The following is a 24,273-nucleotide window of genomic DNA, read 5'->3' as shown; positions in this document are numbered from 1 at the left end:
CGTTACTGGAACTTGGAAGTATAAATAATCTTGTAAATTATAAATAAAACACTAGCCAGTTATTTACCTTTATTTGTTCCATTTAGTATGAACCATCTACTAGAAAAATCCCACCCAGACTCCGCAGCGGCTTTTAGTTCAGAATAGTAGTTTTCTTTATCGTTATCGGTTTTCAGTGTTTGTGCACTCATGATATCTTCCCTATAAAAATACAAAATATTATTAAATAAATATTTGAGATGCAGGTACTAATAATATTCTAAGTAAATATTTATAATTTGAAGGCAAATGGGTAATATAAAGATGCACATTGCACATATGGCCATAGGAAAAATTTAATTATTTGAAATTATTAGTTCATCGTTGATAGTATGTTCAATCAGAAATAATTTGTAACTCGAATTAATATTTTCAAAACTATAAATTAATTTTGAGTTAACTTTTATTAAATTCAAAACTTAATTACCTGTATGATTCGGGCCTGGGTCCTGTTGACGAATCTTTATATCTGGCCAATGTGTATACTTTTCCATCTTTTTCTATGTCTACTGTATGATTTAACATCCAATAGCTGAATTCTTTTTCCAGTATATCTACATTTTCTTTAAGGAAAGTTGTGTCATTTGTAGCCTCGATGTAACTTTTCATCATTGGTACCAGCATGGGGGGCTGAGACCGCATTGCATAATAAACTCTACCCCCGTTTGGAATATGACCGTAGGTGTTAATAATCGATAAAAAGTTGCTAAGCATTCCTTTTACGGTAGTATACATTTCAGATAGTAGCAGACCTCTAATAATCCAGTACGAATCCCAATAGTAAAATTCACGGAATCGGCCACCAGGTACAATAACAGGATACGGAACATAGATGATTGAATAATGGTCGGGATGTAAACGTACATCATCTTTAATTTTTTTACCGAGAAGTTTCCATAACAAGTGCAAGCCTCTAGCCCATTCTTGGAAATTTGAGTCCTTAATATCACCAATAAATTTGGGCTCTGGCTTCCAATCAGAGGGATCCCAAATTTCGAATTCACTACCTTCTTTTTCGAATGTTTCGTTGAGAAACATCTCCAGTTCTAATTTTGATGGCCTTTGTCCCGTTCTTTTCATCATATCCAAGAATATGCTCATAGTCTCATTTGGCGAATATTTCATTTTCATGTCAACAAACGTTTTTGAATCTGGGAATATGCTAGACATTTGAATCGCATGCAGCAATGGTCCATAACAGTAAATATTACTGAAATAAAAACATATTAATTGCACACAAAATTAAATTTAAATGTTTTAAATAAATCTACTACTGTCCATTGTAACTTAATAACATTCGTTTTAACTAAATTCATATGATCTTTTTCAAACTAACTACTTTTATTTATTATAACTATGTATGATTTTTTGGATAATCCTTCTTAAAGTTTGATTTTTAAGGTAGGTACCAATCATAAACTATAAATACAAGGACATGCGTCATTGAAAGTTTCGTTACACTTTTCATTTTAGTAGATGATTTTGACAACTGATAAATGCGTGAAAATTTATACACGTCCTTGCATAAAAGTAAGGAGAATCGATAAAGTATCTAATTAATTTAAACCAAAACAAAGTATACTTTATCAAAAATATACTATATTCAATGAAAAAATGGTTAAAATACAATTTGATTTAACAAAAAAGGAACTCAATAAAGTATTATTTGGTCTTTACTATTGAGTAAATAAATATACAAGTTTTTTGACATGACTAACATTAATAATTGTTGTACATTTATTTCGTAATACGAATAATAATTATTTCTATCATCATTTAAGTTTATGAGTTAAAAACTCTGAGTAATGTAGAAATTATTTTACTTTAATACACCTTTCAAATTCAAATTATTACACCATGCTTTATTATATATTCATTCAGAGAGCTTTCAGGTAATAACAGTATTATAGTATGTGATTTATTAAACATAATACATCAAGTAGGTAGTAGGTACTTAATTTAAATTCTGAATTCAAGATGTTTTTAGGTGCAAAAATAATAGTAGAATACATTTATAATAACACAATAACAATTACCCGCCATTCAATACATTTCGTCAATAAAATACTAATTTAGACTTTGAAAGTTTAAAGAAAGGGCAAATATAGTTAAAACTCGATAAGATTTCAATAAAATATTCTGTATTATAATAAAATTAAAAAAATAGGGACAAATATTAAAACTGATTAGGTATGAGTAATTCTTTTTTTGTATCTACCCAATAATAGATGATCAATAATTTTTTTAATTATACCTACGAAATAACGTTAAACTTTAAACAGGCGCCTACAATTTGTCAATAAAATTAAAGCCAATGTGACTTTAAAATCAGAATATCATTGATAAACTGATCATTTGATGCGAAAAATTCCAATAATTTATACAATTAAAATATTAACGATAAAAGAAATCAAGTCTTCCGCTAACTTTTATGTAATTGAAACTCGAAAATGAATATTCTTAGTACCTACCATTTAACCAAAACCAATGTTTAATTAGATATATGGAAATATATTTTCATTGCACAATATATAAATAGATAATCTATAGATAAATCATATAATCAGATCTATAATCTAGATTTAAACAATAATTTACTAATTTACATTAGCTTTGATGAAATAAAATAAATTGCATGCAAAATAATATATATTTACAAGCTTGATCTAATCTTTAGAGTATTTTATTTTTTAAATATTTATAATTAAAATGCATATACATAAAAACAACATAATAAAGTTTTGATGCACAATTTAGTGCGAAAGCAGTACAGTAGTGACTAGAGGGGCAAATAAAGCAACACCTTGCCGAAAAAGTCAAATTATCTGATAAATCCATTCAATTTTTAGCAAAACATTTGTGACTACTACCTTGAGAAAAGCAATTCTTAAATCGTATTAAATGAAAGTAAAAATGTACAAACAGTCACACTTAATGACTTGTATCATTAAGAAAAGTTAGAAGAGTAAGTAATACGCTATGATACATGAAAAAAAAATAGGTACCTACAACCATGATAAGTAAGTACAATTAAGTACTTCAGTAAATAAACTAGCAAGAATTATTTAACTGAACACAAATTGAAGGATACTATTTGTATTAAAGATTCATAATCATTTTTATGTGCATAATATAATAAAATAATAAATTCGAATAACGTTATGATTCAATATAGTGAAAAACGGTTGTGAACTATAGCGTAAACACTTAAATCTATTATTTATTTTCCATTCTTAAAATAATATTTATATGTTGAATATTTACGCATAATTGAAAGAAATGTATTCATTTCAAATATCGTAATAAACTTTTCATTTCTTAATGATATAATGATCGTACTGTAGCTCACAATACTAAATGAGTGATATAGGTACAATTTATTTCCATTTTTTTGGCCGAATAAGAAAACTAAGATTAATTATATAATGTGAATTTATAAGATATTATTCTTTTGTCTTAGATATAATTACGAGTTTTCAATTACCACGAAAATATAATTCATTATTTCTTTTTCTATGCACATCTCCTAGTCATGGATCTGAAGTAACCTTGACACATCACTACGTATTTTCATGTAAATGGAATGGTCGATCGCGGTATACTGTACAATTTTGATATCCACTGCCAATTATTATAAGAAATTCATTTTGGAAATTGTATGACCTTAATTTGAGTAACGATAACTGTTCTACGTATAAACATAATGCGAAATGTACTCTTCAAATTAGCACCTATAATCTATATTTTACGTACTTCTCGTACCGCTCAGTTGCTTGAACATACTTAAGTGACACTTATGATGTTATATGAATTTTGTTAATAAAATAATAATAGTGATAATAATAAGAAAAAGCTTACAACAACAAATTGGCACTAGGTGTGCTGTAGTATTACATAATAATATGGTTCGTCTGCTACACGGGTTATGCATAAAGGATGTACGTAAGGTCACGTCACGCTCGCGATGGGGATGGTAATGACGTAATGATATATACTATTGAAATATAAACGACGTGAGTGTGCACGCGTATCCAATAAAGCAATTTGTGCAGTTTAAGCATTGTAACGATTTTATAATTTACCACATAGCAACTTTGTATATTGTAGGTATATTTATATTATGTTATATGTTATATTATAATAGTAGACACTCGCAATACTCTATACCATACGATAGTGGCTCTGTCTACAAAATGGATTGTTTATATTATATAATTGCATGTATAATTGTACCGATTCGGAAACTTCTATAACGATTTTTCTATTTCTTATTATATTTCCACTAGATAGTGCATTTAACTGATAACTGAAGAACAGGTAAATAAAGACGGATTTGATTGACATTGACACCGATTAGAACAGTGTTGCCTATCGACGACGATGGCGGCGAGCAGCCATATGTAACTCTGGTCTCTCAGTCTTTCTCTATCATACACACACATACAGAGTAATTGACGGGTTGCCAATATACAGCTTACACAGCTATTTCGTTAGACACTACCTATGTCGCGCGCGCCACAAGACGAAACACATACAGACACAGGTACGAATAATAAATAACAGTACATAGGAATATAATGTGTACACACGCAATTATTATTATTTTTTTTTTTTATGACCTACATCCTAGGTCCGTGAAACGAAAATAACGTAAAATAACAAACGCCAGAGATCAAATATATATATATATATATATTATGTACTATTATATTCTGGAAGAACGCATCGCGAAGCCAATGACAATTATTGTTATTATAACATAGGCATGTAGATGATAATAACAATAATAATATGTTATGTACACCCATGTAAATATACTAGGCATATCGAACGATAACCGTGCGCAGATTTTAAAACAAATCACTGGCACGCGCAGGTAAATAATGCATATAATATAGCCATAGATAGTGTTGTAGAATTTGTATTATATTATACGATTAATAGTGCCTAATAATAACAATAAGCCAGTCATAAACGTAACTTATTATGATCGCTGGAACTAATAGACCAAACACTAATCAATGGAACCGATTTCGAATAATTTGACCTACACAATTCACTTTCAAATAGTACTACGCTGTGCGACTATTCACCGGTGTTAAATTGAATTTAGAGAATGATGGAGAGAGAGAAAAGGTAAAAATTATTATTATCCATAAAGCCATATCATTGTATTGATAAATACCACACGTATGGATGACTGGCGTAATAATAAATATTTTTGTTTTAGCTTAATATGCTATTCTGATAATATATGCTTTCATATTTTGTCGCACGTCCAAGACCCCGAAATTCGAGAATTCTTGTATGGAAATTGTAGAACACGAACTGTAAAGTAAACGGTCGCTTTTAATACTTTTTTTTTCAAAGTTTTCGATGATGGTCGGTAAATTCTTATTGTAGTTATTTTTTGATAATAAGCAAGAGCACATCATTGTCGTCGTATAAATACTAAATAGGGACTGCTTGTATTGTAAATGTAAATGTACCGGCTAGTTAGGTTTTTTTTTAATGTAGCAGGGCGCGGGAAGTTTGAATGACATAAGATTGAGAGAAAAATCTACTGACACTAGGGTAAATCTTTGTAATCTTGCCAAAATATTTGTGAACATGAGTATGAAAAAAAAGCAAAACGGTATAAATAGATGGGACCTGAAATCACGCCACAAAATCGAAATAATCTCGTAAAAGAAATAAGTAATTTTGTCACAAAATTCTTCAATAAGCCTTATAAAATTATAAAAGTTTAGTTTAATTTTTACGATTAAAATTCAATGAATTTACATTGATAACTAACAAACAACAAATATACCTACCACTTACCAGGGAAATCAAAGTTTTAAAAATTCACCAAAACTGCACAAGATCCGTATGCTTATACCCCACCTATCAAATTTTTTATAACTAATTTTCATCAAATACTATTAACATAAGTTTATGATATGTCGATATACGAGATGACTAAAAACGTGATTAGATTTTTTCTGATATTGTTAGTATAATACAATATAATGACATTTTTTTTTTCATACATCATGCGTCTATTGAGACATTATCTGTTGAGACTTGGGTGGAAATAATAAAATGTATGTTATGTAAGCTACGGAAATAATAATAATATAAATAATAATGTTAAAATATTTCATATAGTAACTAAAGAAATAAAAACGTGGTACAATCAATATAAATGCCAAAATAGAAACTACAAAACAAAACACGGAATAATAATTACTCTACATTTTAATGACATGAGATTAATTTTAGATAATTTTATTGTCTAGCTTTGTACATTACGTGGTGACGTCAGAAGTAAAACGAGTTCTATGTACGTGATTTGACAACAAGGAAAGCAGATTAAGTACGAATTCATCTTAAAATAGGTATACTATAAGTACCACCAAAAATTATTGGGAATTCTTTGAAGAAAAAAATAATAATTTTAGTTATCTTCTAAAAATCGTGTATAAGTATATAAAAAACGACCACATTGTATAGAATTCTCTGAGAACGTGTTTGCAATACGTTAATGTATAATTTTCGAATTGAAATTAAAATGTACACTAAAAACAAGTGACGGCCAAGATAAATATCATATACAAACCTTGAATTAATATTTTAATTCAATGCGGGAGCTGGTTCGTATTAAACAAGTTATAATGTATAGGCAGAGATCGCCTAGAAAGGAGAAGTAAAAAAAAAAACAACTTAAAGTTACCAGACAGGGCGTCCCGGGATGTCCCGGAGGGGATAAACAGGCCAACTCGTTAGTTATATATAAAAATTTATTCGGCGAGATTGACTGAATTTTTTTATTTAATTTACCACTTTAACTAATAATGTTGTTTTTAGCCTTATCAAAGAAAAAGAAAGAAATTATGCAATATGGCGTTTACCTGTTATATACTTAGGTATAATAATCTTAAAATAAAAATAAGCAATGAAACGCCAGATATTAAAGGATTAAGGAGAAAATGTATGATATGCAAATTACACTATATAGCATTATGTAGGAACTAAATTGAGATTGACAAATTAGAATTATTTTTATAATTATTACTAAATTAACGAATTTTAGTTACAACTGTTATTTGTAAATATTATACCCATGTCCTATAATATGTTGTTTTACTTTTATAAATATTGTAACCGTAAAATACTCATGTGGATATAGATGAATCTAAGATTAAATTTAAGAATTTGGGACATTTAATTACCAAATTATTTAATTATGATTATGAAATAGAGTATAACGAGAATAGGAGCACAAACGAGATATGGAATATTAAATAACTCGCGCAAGGAAGGCCAATCAACATTATTATCCTCCAAATTTATAAACGGCGAGTTTTATTTTTAGAATATTAATATGAAGCTAAGAGATAATTTGGGCATCATCATTTTTAAGTTCAATATGTTAGCAATTTATAGTGTACACTAATTAAAGCAATAATATTAAATTATCTGTACCAAATGGATGCAATTAATGGAAGATAATAAAAATGCAATTTGAGACCTATCTTACCTGTCACATGTGGGAGACGAAGCAACATGTTGATCCGCATCAGTACTCCAACATCCACACAAGGAGCTGATCAGTAGGATTAAAGTTATCATAACAGAGTTTGTAAGTACGCCCGCACTTTGAGGCATTTTATTAGTTGTTTTCTCAATAACTTTAAGAAGCGAAATAAAAAATAAAAACGATAAACACTATTTGTGATCGCAATAATAATGATAATTAAAAACAGTATTTAAATAAAAAATAACACTATCACAGATCAAGCTTATTTTCCCAGCAAAACGAAGACTTGTAATTTTTATAAATTATTGTGATTTATCATTATCTTTTTATAATAAATTAAAGTATATATTTTTGGCCTCGATAAGTTATAGTTAGATTCTTGAAACCAACGGGGATGAAAATGTGTGTGTTTTGTCGAGAGCTTACTTCCTTGTAACAATCTTTGACGCTGCTGCTGATTTGCCACCTATCGTTCCAGTAGTGTTGACTAGTGTCTTCAGTTTGGTAATGCGGCGGAGGCTCAGTGGCTGTATTCGAGTCCTGGAAAAAGAGCGGAGTGTTTTATATTAGACGTGTGTATTTAAACAAAATAAACTCATATACAATATTATATATTATATATATGTGTAAAAAAATTATTACATAAAATTAATAATAAAAACAGTAGGTACTATTATAATATATAGTTGTAATATCTTCTCTGCGATATGATATTTTTTCGTCCGATCGTGACTTGATATATGGGTACACGACGAATTTAATCTATGTTTACAATGAACTCATACGTGGTGTAAAAATATATGTGTCTATTTATAAATATACACATAAACACGCGTATGTATTTCAAAAAACAAAAAATAAATTATACAATTTACGACAATATTATTAAAAATTCTCGATATTCGTGCGTCCGTCTGCTGTGGTCGTCCGCGGCCACCGAAACGGATTGAGGAACCACGTACGCACGCGACACCACACTTTGAAACACGCAAAGAAATCACACACAAGCAGAGAATAAAAAAATAAATAATAATAATTGATATTATTATTATTCAATTTTCAGACACCCGCGAGCACAGGGACACGATCTCGGCGGCGTCGTCGTCGCTGTAATGTGATGTAGCGTAGTGGCTAAGTCGTCGTCTTCGTCAACTACTCGACGACACACTCGCAAAAATTATTCGTTTGTGCGTGTATGATTATACTGAATTTTTTTTTATTATTCGTGTTTCTCGTCTGCGTGTGTGGACCTGTGCTTTTTTTCGGTTGGCGCAGACACTCCACAGAATCGGCACTGACAGCCGAGTCCACCGCCACCGCCGTGCCGTTCTGCCTTGGTTCACTAAATATCCCTACTACCGCCGTCAACGTCGCGAATTATTATTGCCATTGCATAAATTAGAGGGAGATTGTAATCGCGCGCGCACACACGCAAAAACGCAGCTCGCGCACGCAACACACTCGACACTCACTCACTCGCACGCACGCGGTATACTTTTCTGCAATATGCGATTATTATAAAGCTATAAATTATTGTTTATTATATTTTATTACGGTCATTTTATTGTTTAGTCAAAAATTTCGACTTCCCGGTGATAATGTAGGTAATATTAATATCTTCGTCATCGACTAGAAAATGCGAAACGTGTAATTATTGGTATAATATAATATTATAATATCTTAGATCATAATAGAAGTAGTATTAATATAATAAATTAATAACCAATAAGAAATACACATATACAATCGGATCTGAAACATCACAGACCACGTTGATAGCATTAGTGCAGTTGGACGTCACCTATTATTACAATTTACAATAAATATTACAAAGTCGACAGAATTATATTTGTGGACAATTTCAAAATTATAAAACTGCTATAATTTTAGTTAATAACCATATTATTTGGATTGCGTAGGCTCTAGATAACCTTTATTCAATTATTAATTTATCTACACATTTTATATTTTATTGCTAGCGACCGACTCCAATAAACTATTGTAATTATTTACTTATTACCGCTAGAACCAAACGACATTTGTTTTAGATTCTGAACGAAGTGATGAATGTATTGATTTTACAATGTGTGTTTTTTTTTTGTCTGTGTACAGCATAACTAGTCGAAATAATGCTTCAATTTCAAACTTTGGGGGTGGTTTCTGATGTAAAAGTGAATATCCTTGGTGCATTATAGAGGTCAAAAGTAAATATTTTCCAACAGTTTTCAAAAAAATCGAGAAAAACAAAAAAAAAATAAGAGAAAAACGGGAATTTTTACGCAAAACCAGTTTTCGACCAAATCGATTTTTTTAAATGGTTGTAATTCAAAAACTAATCATTGTAAATACTTGAAATTTTCACCAAATGTTTATGTTAGTGTTATCTATATACAGTTTAATTTTCAAAAATGTTTAACTTTTTTTGAGTTATTTATAGACCACTGAAATTTTCGATTTTTTTGAGAATTTTTTTTTGAAGTGTCGGTAAAAAAATGTTGGACGACCAAAAAAACTTGAAAATTTTATACAAGGTTCCTTATGAGTTGTTCTTATTTCAGCTAAAAAAAATTAAAAATCGTTAGTCACAATTTTTTTTTATAAGCGTTTATAGTTCAAATTGTTACGAAATCTGTCAAAAACGCGAAAATTTGCAAGTAATTTTGAAGTTTAAAAATCATAACATTTTTTGTATTCATAACTAAGGATTAAAAATACAACAATAAGTTTTCCATAAGTTTTCCTTCAAATAGCTATAGAGAAAACTCGAAGCATCGTTATAGGAAAAATTTTAAATTTGTTTGAATTTTAAATTTTTACGAAAAAGCGTAACGATAACGATTTATCCTCAAACGATTTTAAACATTTATTATTATTCAAAAAGTATAAGTCATAGATACTTGAAAATTTTACCAGTTATTTATATTGGCATTTTATTTACATGATTTAATTTTCAAAATATTTTGACTTTTTTTTTAGGTATTTATAGACAACTGAAATTTTCAATTTTTCTGAAAATTTTTTTTTGAAGTGTCGATAAAATTTTTTGGCCCTATCAAAATACTTGAAAATTTAACACAAAATTCCTCATAAGTTATTCTTAAAGTGATTAAAAAATTATAAAAATACATAGGCACAATTTTTTTTTATTAGCATATGAAGTTCAAATATTGACTTAATACGTAAAAATTACGGCAATGTAAAAGTTTTTCTTTTTAGATCTAAGATTTGAAAATTAAATACTAGCTTCCTAACATATTTTTACAATAGTACCTAGTTGAAAAATAAAAGAAATATATATGCCTAATTTTTTTTTAAAGTATTCAAAGTTTGAATTTTGACAAAATATGTAAAAATCACGAAAATTCTCAAATTATTTTAAACTAGAAATTCATTAAGTATTTTCCTTTTATATCTAAGATTTGAAAAATTAATACAAGGCTCCTAACATATTTTTACGATAGCAGTTGAAAAATAAAAAAAATATAAAATCACAAATTTTTTTTATAAGCATTTACAGTTCAAATTTTGACTAAATACATAAAAATTACGCCAATGTTCAAATTATCTTAGATTGAAATTCATAAAAGTTTTTCTTTTTAATTCTAAGATTTGAAAATTTAATACAAGACTCATAATATATTTTTAAAATAGCAGTTGAAAAATAAAAGAAATTAATAGTCATAATTTTTTTTTATAAGCATTCAAAGTTTGAATTATGACAACATACGTAAAAATCATGATAATTTGTAAATTATTTTAAGCTAGAAATGCATAAAATTTTTTCTTTTTAAATCCAAGATTTGAAAATTTTTAATAATCTATATTATATCCTAGACAGATAAACCGTCTCCGTTCAGAATCGTTTTTCGTATACAATGATACCTATCATTGCATTCAAATTTAACCTACCCTAGTCAGAGGTCCACCCCACTCTCAATGTACAGCAAAGCGATACCCACTTACCCGCTTTTTTACGTTTTATATGTTATAAAACATAACAGAATAAAATAATTTGGATTCAATGTGAATCCCATTTCCGGAAAAATGTGTAAGTCTTAAGACGTTCAAATTGTATCGTTGTTGTGATCATTATAAATTATTTCTGGTATGTTTTTCAGGAAAAAAATTCATCGCTACAGAATAGTTTCTCGATCTCATAACAAATATGAGAGGATTTCTCGCGACTCTTCTAAACGCCTGTGCAAAATTACAGTTGTATCATTAACAATATATTAGGCGATTTCACGCTATTAAATGGAAATTCTGACAAAAACCTAATGGATAAGTATTACAGCTAATGGTAATCGTTTGATTTATAAGAAACAGTAAAACCCGGAGTTCGTGATTTCACGAAAATGTATATTACTTATCTAATATCTATTAATTCGTCCTATTTTATTTGTGTAAATTTAATCTAAAAAACTCTTGTTTAAAAATAATTATATTTCATGAAATAATTAGGGACACATACACGTTTTTATATAGACGTAGGCAAATAATTTTTTATTTTTATTTTAAAAATTTAAATTATAATATGTACGTCGATGTTTTTATTTTTTTATATATCTATGATTTAGCCTACAGATATATATATATATTTTAAGTAATCCAACTATATTAGTGTCTGTGCATACAAAATTATTTGAGACGATTACCCATAGATAGAGTCAGAAGATATCAGAAAATACTTCTATTTTACCATAAACACATGATGAAATTTGGTCACGACTGCCCATCTATGTATATATGTATCATATGCATGATTAAATCTAATAAAATTTGTAATACTAAAACCAATAGCCAACAGGTTACACACACAATTTGATAATATTTATTAATTATGAAAACAAATATTTACTCATCATATTTATTTATAAGTTCCACAAGACAACAAAGTACCTAATACAAAATAGAAATTGTTTTTGATTTTGCTTTAATTATTCGATAGTTAATAACTCTATCTAAAAATATATTTACTAAGTTCCAATTTATCAATTGAGAGTATTATAAAATATGACATAGCCATGAGTTTCTTATACATGCCATGCATACTTGAAACATATTTTGAGGTTTTTTGAACTTGGCCTACAAAGTAATTGCTTTGAATCAACCTCAGATAAATTAAAAATAATGGTCCAAGGATAAAATCTACGAATTTTAAACTACATTTTCTCCAATAATTAATCAAACATTTTTTTTCTTTAGAGAAAGACTTAAAATGAAAATATTCGAAAACTATACCTATTGTAATAATTCATTTCGTCACCGTCGTATTACTTTATATATAGTGTACTCGTAAAATAAAATTAATCAGTTCAATATTGACTCTAAGACATACTTAGTCACTTCTAATAATGGATGACGAGTGTTTAGAATAATTATTTGGAAAAAATTTACATTTATAAATGATGTGACTGAAAAACATAAAATAGAAAATCCACGACGGAAATATTGAAGATAATAAAGAATTTGATGTACCTATGTAATTATATTAGCTTCTTAAGATTTCTAATTATTTAAGCATCAATTTGAATTACTTATTTATATAGGTATATATAATTAATATTTTTTATTAAGCCAGTGACTTGAAATAAGAGCCACTAATGTTATGTTTTGGTAAAGTTTAGTTTATGAGCGTTGTATAATACATGTTATTTAGGAAATATTTAATATATTTTATATGCGAGAAAAACGAATGTCAAACTATAAAAGTAATAAAAAATATCCATGTAATTTAACACATATACCTATATATTTAAAATCAAATTTGTATTGATACAAACAAAACCATTACGACGAATCTTAAAATAATCATATTTACATCATGTCATATGGACAATGTTTTGAAATTAGAATATTTATAGAAATACAAATGTATTTAATATCATGCATACATACCTATATATATATACCTATTTAAACAAACACTACCTATATCAATTTTGAATGTTCACCACTAAAATATTATCTATATATATTTTTTTTCTATTTAGTTACTATCTTATTGATAGATAAAAAATTTAAGAACTATCCAAATTTCATCACTCCATACATTTTTAACCATGCTGCCGTGTGACCTATATAATGTTATGAAAGTTTTTTAGTACTCTACTATTCAGCAAAAATATATAAATGATAATAATAAAAAAAAAAATATTGAGAAATAAAATATTATATGCTATTTAATTGTTGACATACTATATTACACCTTTTTTCGTTTAGAACCGAAATGATAGGATCACTGTTTTCATAAGGCTTCCTTAAAATATATATGTTATACCTAGGTATGTGTATAATTAATAAAAATTTTTCTAATACAATTTGACATAAAAGGTATGTAATAATTACGATGTTATTATAGATACCTACAATTATTATTTATTATTTTATTAATATACATTGTTGGAGTAATTTATTTGTTGCATTTTGAGAAAAAATGTTTAAACTAAAATAGGTTAGTTAGAATAATAATAATATTTTGTTAAAGTTAGGTTTTAGTCACTTAACGTTTAATTTATATTTCTAACTTTTTAATACAATAATTATAGTAAAAATGATGCAAATCAAATATAAAATGATTTAATATCACTGTAATATTCGAATTTGTAAAATGAACATACGTAAATTTCAAAACACGAGATTGAAAACCATGAGTATTTAACCAATTAGACCTTGATATTTTTGCAGTCTTAGAGGCCTAAAGGAAATATTACCAAGGCTAATAGAAAATAATAAAAGCAATTTCGTTTACCGTAGAGAAATATACATACAAACAATTTTAAATCCAAAAGCATAAATTAAGAGTGACGTCACTTTAGGTATAACTTATAAAAACCCGGTTAGAGTTTTAGGTACCTACAGTAATATTGTACATTATTTATAATAAGACATCTTACATAATTTCATTTTAAAATATGCATGTTAAATTGGTCAACGAGAATTAAATTTGAACAAAACTATTAAGCCGTGTCAAATATACCAGACAAAATTTACCTTAAAAACAGCTAACACTTTATAACAATTAACAGTACAATTTAGTGCCTATTTGTAGAAGGAAAATTATTGATTACGATTTTAAAGTAGCACATTAATAATATATTGTAATAGTATACTAAGCAATAGAAAAATTATAATTCTATACTACACAAAGAAATATTTTTTCTAAAAGATGATTTTAATTGAGGATGATCAAAAAACCATATGATAAAACTTGAATGGCAAGATTCATTAAAAACGATTTAATTATTTAATTATTAAAAATCATCTGGTAAATGACCTGATATATTCAATGTTACAAACTGTGTATTATTTACTTCTTTAATTTTTATAATTTTATTTTAAAATAAATCATGATTTAATAACTGAAATAATTAAGTCATTATTAAACCTGAGTAAATAAATTATTATTATACAACCGTTTCAAAATGTTCAGATAAGAAACATAAAATGCAATAAATATTATTGGTATTTTTGATTATTTAAAGATTAAGTTGATTTCAATGCTCATAGTACAAATACAATTAAAAAATATAAAATAGAATACATTAATTTTTATTCTAACATTAAATCACACTTTTTATGTCATATATTATACAATACCTACCTATTTCTAATTGTTATAAACCACCCATTATAAAAACTTACAACTAATAACATAGTAAATTACTGCATAGGTATTATTTATAACAATAATTTTAATTTATACTAACTAAAAATAAATTAATATCGTTAAATACTCAAAAGTATAATGTAACGTTAATAATAATTATTTGTTCGTAATAATATTATGCGTTTACTAGTTGAACACAAATTACAAAAGAATAAAAGTTATCTTATAAAGTTATAACTGTTATTCAATTAATGTTATCCAAAAGCATGTGAAGAGAAGAATATTGGATATATAAACTCTGTGTGAAAACATGGGGGAGAAAGCCTGGTGTAGAAAGTAAGGTTTAGAATAGTTTGCAACTACATTACAGCAATATGAGATGAAATAAAGAATATATTTAAATGCATGATTTTACAATCAGGGAATGATTAATTTATCTCTAAAAACAATGTAATTACAGTATAAAAGGAAGTTGTTTAATTAAATTCATTTTTTTTTTTTTTAAATGATTATTGTAATATTATTAGCTTGTGATTATCACAAATAATATATTATAAAAAAAAAATAAAAATCAATAATCAAGTTTTCGAAAGTTAAAACTTATCAATATTTTATGATTTTTCCTGAGATTTGTTAACAATAATGTATAAGTCTACTTACTCTAATAAAATGTACAGCATTATTAATGTACAGATGAGTCTTAAGTGAAGTTCTTGAACCTTTATGCAATATTTCAACCAGAAAGCTATTTATTTTTCTAATACAATGGAAACTGTAAAAAAATTAGACATAATATCGTGGAAATTCTATATATGTATCACCTATGACATAAAAAATGTATATTCCCTTTTAAAGCCAGAAGGTGAGTATCGATAATCGAAAATGAGGCGTATTTTAATAATACAAGTAAAAATTGTTTTATTCATCTTTTTGGTGCATTTAATATAATAGTAAACCTACATTAAAATATATGTCAGTGAAATATAATACCTACACTGAAATTTACATAAAATATAGAATGGAAAGTTAATACTTAAAAAATAATTTTGGCAATGAAATAATTTTACACATTCATAATATGTATTTACTGTTCGTCTGTTCACTAGTGTACAACTTTAGTAGAAAAGTAAGAACAACGTGAACATAGCTATTAGGTTATACGTATTGCACATTGTCATAGTCCTTTGAACGATAAAAACCAATAGAAGACAATCAGACTAAAAGATGTGGTGAGGTCAACGAGAAGCAATTGGCACGGATCGTTATAAAATACTTGACTGATGACCCTGAAGGGCGGTGTGCACTTGTCATTCATTTAACTTCCTAAATAATGGAAATCTAAACGCTAATACATTTAGAAAATTCATGATACCAAAATAGCAAAATTTGTCGGTACAGTAGTAAAATAGTTACGAACAAATATACGTAACATGGAATGACAATTTATTGTAATTCTTTAAATGTATATCAAATTTTACTTACGATTTGGCTGAAACAATTTTAAATTTCTTTCTCTAGATTATATATACCAGTCGAATAATAGATACTTATGCCAATTTTTTTTTCAACAAGTGTTTTCAAAAACAAGTCAATGTGTTGCCAAAGTTATAAAACTTCCGATCTTATTTAAAGTATTTTAAACCTAAATGAATCCTTACAAACGTCATTTTAGCGTTAGCCTATAACTATATAATATACAGCAAAACTTCCGTATAAAGAACTTTCATATAACGAATTATTTTGAGAACTATACGACTTTGTAATATGGGAATTTCACTATATATACCACATTACCTAAAGTTCTAGGAATTATTGTTTTCAGCAAAAAGTAATATTTTATGATACAAAAAAATATTCTCATATTAATCATGTTTAAATAAACAGGCATTATTAATTTATTATTAGGCATGGACAAAATCGATATCAACTGGAACTGGATAATATATAGGTATTACAATTATAACATCTACTTCAAGTCTCGAGAATGAACAGTGTTATCTAGTTACTAGGTACTTAATTGTTTTCATCATGAAATTGTGATGATAAAAAAAATTTAGACATATATTATACGTAATTGTTATTTTAAGTCTTTAAGGGGACGCTACACCCGCATGTGCTGTCTTTGTGTTACTAATGCATAATATAACAAATTTTACGCTCAGCAAATCACGTTTAGCTCTGTTAGTTAGAAATTTAGTGTAAGTTGGCTTCTTATAAAAATTAAAGATAATATTATTACGGAGGGCTTTTCAAGGGCTTTTTATTATATTTTAAAATAAAAATAAGATATAATAAAAAGCCCATGAGAAGTAATATAATAAAAAAATAAAAAGCCCTCCATAATAATGTTATCTTTAATTTTTATAAGAAGTCAACTCACTCTAAGTAGTCTAAATTTTAAACGGAGCTAAACATGATTTGCTGAGTGTAAAATTTGCCATGTTATGCACTTGTAAGACGGGACAACACATGCAGGTGTTCTCATAGCGTCCTCTTAATTATAAATTAGATCATAGAATAAAAAAATATGTTTTCTTTTACATTTGCATGTAGGTAATATATATATATATATATATATATAAGTATAGATTAGAGATACATATATTTGAAATAAAAATACATTTTACATTTGTACTTATGGTTTTTAATTTTTACACGACAATATCTTATAAGTTATACTTATAATACACAATCAACCATGAATGTGTCGTCTTTATAATTATATAAATCGATGTTTAATTATATCATTATAATCACGTCATCGACATAAATGTAATAAATATAATAACCGACAGTCATGATAATATACCATACAATAGATATATAGTCATATAGGTAATATACAGGTTAGGTATAATTGTTTGAATTGGATGGCTCAGAAGTGGTTTTGTCAAAAAAAATTTGCAAAAAATATCCCGTAATTATTATGATCACATTTATTTTTTTCGTATCTTCCCACGCCGCCGAAACCCAATTTGCCGACACCCCAGTTCGCCGACTCTCAATTCGCCGACACCCCATTTCGCCGACTATTTTTTACATGTTCCCAATTTGCCGATTCCCAATTCGCCGAGGATAAATATTATATAAAAAAGTCAAAATAAATTAAAATAAAAAATTTGAAACGTTTTTGGTTTAAAAGCCAAATCATTTCTCAAGGCAGTTTCTTTAATAATATTGAACATCCTTGTATAAATATTAGTGCTTTTATTCGGTAAAAGAGCATAAACCTAAATATAAATAAATATTTCAAATTATAATGTTTGATATGAATGAATTATTTCATAATAACAGAAAAATGATTCAAAATGTATTTGTATGTATTTATATATTTTATATATAATAATAAAAAATCACCCTGTATAGGAAAATTGCTTTTGTCAACATACGCCGATCATACACGCTTATCAAACCTAATACTTATCGAGTATTATATTTATAAATTGTATGGAATAAATCTGATAAACACGATTAAATTGACATGAACATATTGATCGACGTATAAGTATATTATTATTATATATAATATTATACTATTTTAGATGATAACATACCATTGGTACCATAACTCCCATTACAAAGTAGTGTAATGTATATATTTGCAAAAATAATTTTGGAGCGGATTTAAATGTACCATTCATGAAAACAATTTCACTGTTACAAAGCCGTTTTAAAAATCCTTCTGTTCCAAATATAATTATTTTATTATCATTTCCTTCTGAACCTAATTAGTTTATAAATATTATAAATATATTACTTTATATTGACTTGTAATATTTATATGGAATAGATTAAAATTTTAAAATAATTACCTAATAAAAAATCTCTCCACAACTAAATTCACCAATCTGTACTCCCTCTGGATTTTATATGTGGGAAATCATTTAATCATTGAACTTATCGACAACATACTGTGTTATCGCTGTCATAAAATCCGTTTTTGATAAAAATTATTGTCACCTGTCGGCGAATCGGGAAAATTGAAACTATATTTATAATTTGTCGGCAAACTAGACTGTCGGCGAAATGGGAATGTTTCTAAAATATTTTAAAACTGGAATATTTGTCGGTGAACTGAGTTGTCGGCAAATTGGGTATGAACCATTTTTTTATTTTATTTTTTTAAACATTTGAATATTTGAGATAAATTTTAAGACCTGAATTTTTTTATACACAATGTTTAAAATAAAAACTTAAAAATAAATTAAATTAAAAACTTATGCTTACACATATTTAAAATTTTTAACTTACACGAACAATACAATTCAAATTATAAAAAATTCAAAACTCAGAATAAAAATTTTTGATAAGGAATACAAGAATACCATCTCCAATATATTGTATATTATCATAATTTAATATCTATATTCAATCATATCACAGCAGAATTGTTGTCAACAGCTACCTATATTCTATAAATATAAATTTATTTTTGTCATTATATTTTCGATCATTTAAGATTTCACAACTGCATACATTTCATACTTAAAAAAATAAAACATTTTTAACTTATAATTTTATTTAGTTTCTTACCAGATGGGTTATATTTTTCTATTTTATCTATTCCTATTATAATATTATCGATTACCACCTACTTAAACTTGCAAAAATATTTAAATTTATAAATCATAATATGATAAAAATAAAAACAATTTTAACAGTTTGCTTAGTTTAAAGAATTTTAATCTTGAAAATAATAATAAAATGTTAGGTACCAACAAGAATCTAATCAGCATAAAATAAATAAAATAATTATTTTTCGTTATTTAAATTAACCACCAATACAGACAGTCTACTCGATGAAAATAGATTATTTTTTTTTTATTCTGTCTAATTATATTTAAATTTAGCATGATTATTGATTAAAAATTAATAATTATGATCTATTTAAATAATATTTTAGTTATTAGAGATTTAGTTAAGCTTTTAATTAGATTTATAAATTAGCTCTGATAAATTACAAAACACAGATTCAACAAATTCATCAAGGCGTCGATCGTTATGTAAGAAAACAAACACGGTAGTTAACATACACACACACACACACACACAATATTGCTTGTAAGTATGTAGCCATGTAGACATATAATATCAGTTTCGTCGTGTAATTAATACAAAGACGGTAGTCAGAAAAACACCGTTTCTTAATTGGACACTATTTTCGTACTTATAGGAATAAAAATAATAATTTATAGCCTTTTAAATAATAACTTACTAACATTCCGTGGCGAACATGACTACGTATAACAACTCGGTAACGTTAAACATTCTTTCGGTAACTTGTATGTAGGTACCTACTGTTTTTGCTGTTGACGCGTAGAACTTTTAAGCGCTCATATCTGAGGCATTAGAGCAATAGTAAATGCACAGCCGTTAATAAATCGACCAAATTACTAGACTATTACTAGACATCACTTTCAAGGGCAAACCGTTTTTTTTATTTTTGTCTTATCAGGTATCGCAACGATCTCGTTATCTTTGTCATCCGGCACACGCGGGACCCGCCAAACGCACAGCTGTTGCAGGCTATGGAATGGAGGAGAAAACGAATATTATTGTTATTAATCACGCCTAATTCAAACGTCCGTGTGGATTATTCGCGAATTTATTTGTGAAAGAGATGCGGCCAAAAATCTAACGTTGAAACCGTGATAAAATCGTTTGAAATGTATCATATTAAAATAGGTACCTATATTTATGGTTACGATGTGTACTTTTGTACACAAGATTATGATATTATTTATCATCAGTAACCTACCCATAAATGATTACTGGCTGCATACTGCCGGCAATCTGCAACAGCGGTTTGTTGAAGCCATTGGTGTGATGGCACCCTGCAAGAGATCGAATGACGTGTTTCGCGGCGGATCAGCAAAACGAAAGGTTGGCCAGTAGTAAGTAATCGGCGAAAGAGAAACGGCGAAAAACTAAAACAAAACGGAAACGCGAAGACGCGGTATAGGTACTGCAAAAATTACGTTCGTGGTGGCAATCGACGTTACTGTGCTGCTCGGCGCATTATTTTCTTTGGCTACGGTCGCGGCCACTGCTGCCACCGCCGCCGTCGCTGCAATGCCGACTGATGACGACTGATGGAAGGGGGGTTGGCGCATTAATGTAATAATAATAACAATAATTGTAATGCTGATGATGATAATAATAATAGTCCTACGATATGATGATGAATGATGATTGAGGTTCATAGCTCTGATCACGAATGATCGAAGATAATGTACGAGAACACAAACGTACAATATACATCATCATATAATTTAGTCGAGCATAACGTTATTCAATTTAATCGCGGGTTCGTCTCGTGCTATTTTAACGATTTGACACGGGCGTGGGATGACGATTTCCGTCTTAATTTAAGCAATTGTTTGCTGATGTAAGCTTGTTTTGTCGCCCGACTGTATGTTCCTACCTATATATTATAAATACACACGATTATTTCTCAACAGTACGTAAGACGTAACCGCATACCGTACTAAATATCGTGGTGGATGTAAGTGCGTGGTGCCTCGTGTAAGAGCGACTACAAGAGATCAATTTTCCAACACTCCGTTTACGCCGTGCCAAATCGTCGCATTCTATCCCTAATAAGTTTTGACATGCGTAATTATTTATCACGCTGTATAGTTGTTATTTCCACGAAACGGTTAGGTATTATTATTAAAGCAATGCGTGATATAAATACTAGAAACATTAAAAATTAGAAATTTATAAATATAATGTTGTTTTTTTTTTCTTTTCGCCTCAACTATGTTATTTCGATGATAATGTTTCGACTTTTTCAAAGATAAACAGTGTAAAAGATGCTTTGGTAACATAATATTTAAATTGTGTCATTGAAACTGACAGATAATCCACCAAGGTATTAGATACTACCTACTGAGCAGTAAGAAAATAAGCCAAATTTTATGCCGTGAATTTCCTATAACAGTAATAAATGCTTCATGTTTATTATTATGTAGGTAATTACCTACTCAAAATATATTAAAAAACCGTATCAAAATGTGTTCGTAGGGAAAAAATACTGATTGATAATTTATTGAAGTTTAATATAACTACGGTGTTTGCATAGGTAGTAAATATGAGAAAAGCTTATCATTAAAAATCATCTTTCGTATAGGTAACATAATATAATCTTATAGCCTAAAGATTACACCGGTCGATATCTATAAAAGTATTTGTTTACAATTTGAAGTTTCAGTGTTTAAATAAACGAAGTGTATTATGATATGGTAATAATTTTCGTCGACGACAGTGATGTCAATATATAATAATGTACAGGAAATGCAAAGTAATCAAATGACTACATGACACACCGTTTGCCACGTTGTGTAACGTTAAGACACCGAGATAATTCATGTTAAATTTTTTTCCTATAATTGATCATTATTAACAATAACACACATATATACGTAGTATACGACGATATAAGGTTATACATTAATGCTTAACGACGCTATATGATATACAACAAAATATGTATTACTATAGCATGATTATTAAGATTTTAGAGAGTGGAACTTGGCCGTTTATTGTTTAAATGCCAGAAAATAAAACTCATCAATGAGAGATACAATACAATTTATAAATATAGTAAGATTTAACTAAGGCTGAACAAAAAAGTATATTTATGTATAAATAACTATTAAAAATATGTAAATAAGAGTGAAGCTGGGAAACTCATCTAGTATACCTACTGTATTATAATATTTAAACCTCATGGACAAACACTTTTTTTATATTTACAAATATGAAAATAATGTATATTGATATTATTTTTTTTTTGTTTTTGCTGGTAAATAATAAATATACTTGTATCATATTACAGGGTTTATTTAAAATATAATTACATTATGGCTCGTTTTTCAACCACAGTGAATGAAAAGCCCTTAAACGTGTACCTAACTATAAAGGAACAAATAAACTCGTAAAATATAATTTTTTTACATACAATATAGTAAAATGGTTATTCTACCTATGATACTATTATTGCAGTAAAGTTTCAACAGCGTGTATCACAAACTTCGCGGCTAGCAGAAAGGTAAGAATATATTTTTTCAGCATTATAATAGGGATTAAATAGCACCTGCAGTGGTGTGTTCGATCAGTCCTAGCATTTACAACCTTGAACGTTTCCGAACATATAGGTATAGTCGTATAGATGTAGGCGTGGATTGCTTAATTTTTCTATCTGATTAAATCTTAAGCGATTAATTTAAGTGATTTTTACGTGAATACAACTTTAGCATATAATATATTATATAGGTATATATCAATTTATTACGTAATTAACTTATTAATATGTTGTTGTCTATTTTTCATTGTAGACTGTAGTAGGGTAACACATGATAACTAGTTGTATTGGTGGTATTTTTCATGACTTGTATCTATATAAAATAGATTTTGAATAATATACCGACCTATATATGACATCTAATGTCGTATACCTATGCAGTTTGTATTTAAAACAAAATTTTTGGTACAATTCTTGATGCATTTTTGTTATAATATTTTATTCGATTTCGTCGAACTTTAGATTATTTAATCTATCATTATCTTGTCAATAAAATTTTGATACCTGATGACGATGTATTTTTTCAAAAATGTTATGAAAATGAGTAATAACTTATTAATTTATATAGATTTTAATGTAACCAGAACTACTGTTGAATAAGTAAACATATTATTATTGCAGAGGTGTTAAGCCTCATGAGTTAATGGATTGATTAGGAGATCTGCTATACACAATGCGTTAGACGCCATAGTCACGAAACTGCTGATCCGGTGATATGTTTCGCTGACGGAATGTCCGCACAGATCGGAGCTGCGGAAGCCTGCAGTGTGTAAAAGAGCACAAACAAAACGAAGCGCATCGCACACATTCGAAAGAAACCGTTGAACCTGCGGACGAGGACGACGGCAGTCGAAAACAGAAATATTTCTCCCGCCATCCAACGCCCTATCGGACGAATATCAATAATGTGTATATATAATATTATGTATTATCTATACCTCACCTACCTGTGTAGATATTATACACCTAAATAATAATACGACGTGTATAAACGGTGAACGAGACAATATATTATAA

General features: G+C 27.9%; 1 protein-coding gene across 12 annotated transcripts in view; it reads right to left on the bottom strand.

Annotated features, from left to right (window-relative positions):
* Treh (Trehalase) overlaps positions 1-24,273 on the bottom strand; it is a 117,826-nt gene that overhangs the window by 22,972 nt on the left and 70,581 nt on the right. For 3 of the 12 annotated variants that reach the window (XM_089218039.1, XM_089218037.1, XM_089218047.1), the window contains exons 3-5: positions 7,988-8,101; positions 467-1,249; positions 68-201 (exon numbers count right to left, since the gene is read on the bottom strand). In XM_089218039.1, the coding sequence (XP_089074165.1) occupies positions 68-201; positions 467-1,249; positions 7,988-8,101 (1,031 nt within the window). Of the gene's footprint in view, positions 1-67; positions 202-466; positions 1,250-7,561; positions 8,102-8,203; positions 8,872-20,385; positions 20,501-20,928; positions 21,199-24,273 lie in introns of those variants that run through there. The other 9 variants (XM_089218045.1, XM_089218040.1, XM_089218044.1 and 6 more) reach the window with 9 other exon arrangements.

The sequence above is a fragment of the Diuraphis noxia genome, unplaced genomic scaffold (assembly GCF_037042655.1).
Source record: "Diuraphis noxia isolate RWA-SAM2 unplaced genomic scaffold, SU_Dnox_SAM2 contig0001, whole genome shotgun sequence".
NCBI classification, from domain to species: domain Eukaryota; kingdom Metazoa; phylum Arthropoda; class Insecta; order Hemiptera; family Aphididae; genus Diuraphis; species Diuraphis noxia.
This window is presented reverse-complemented; position numbering and strand designations above follow the sequence as displayed.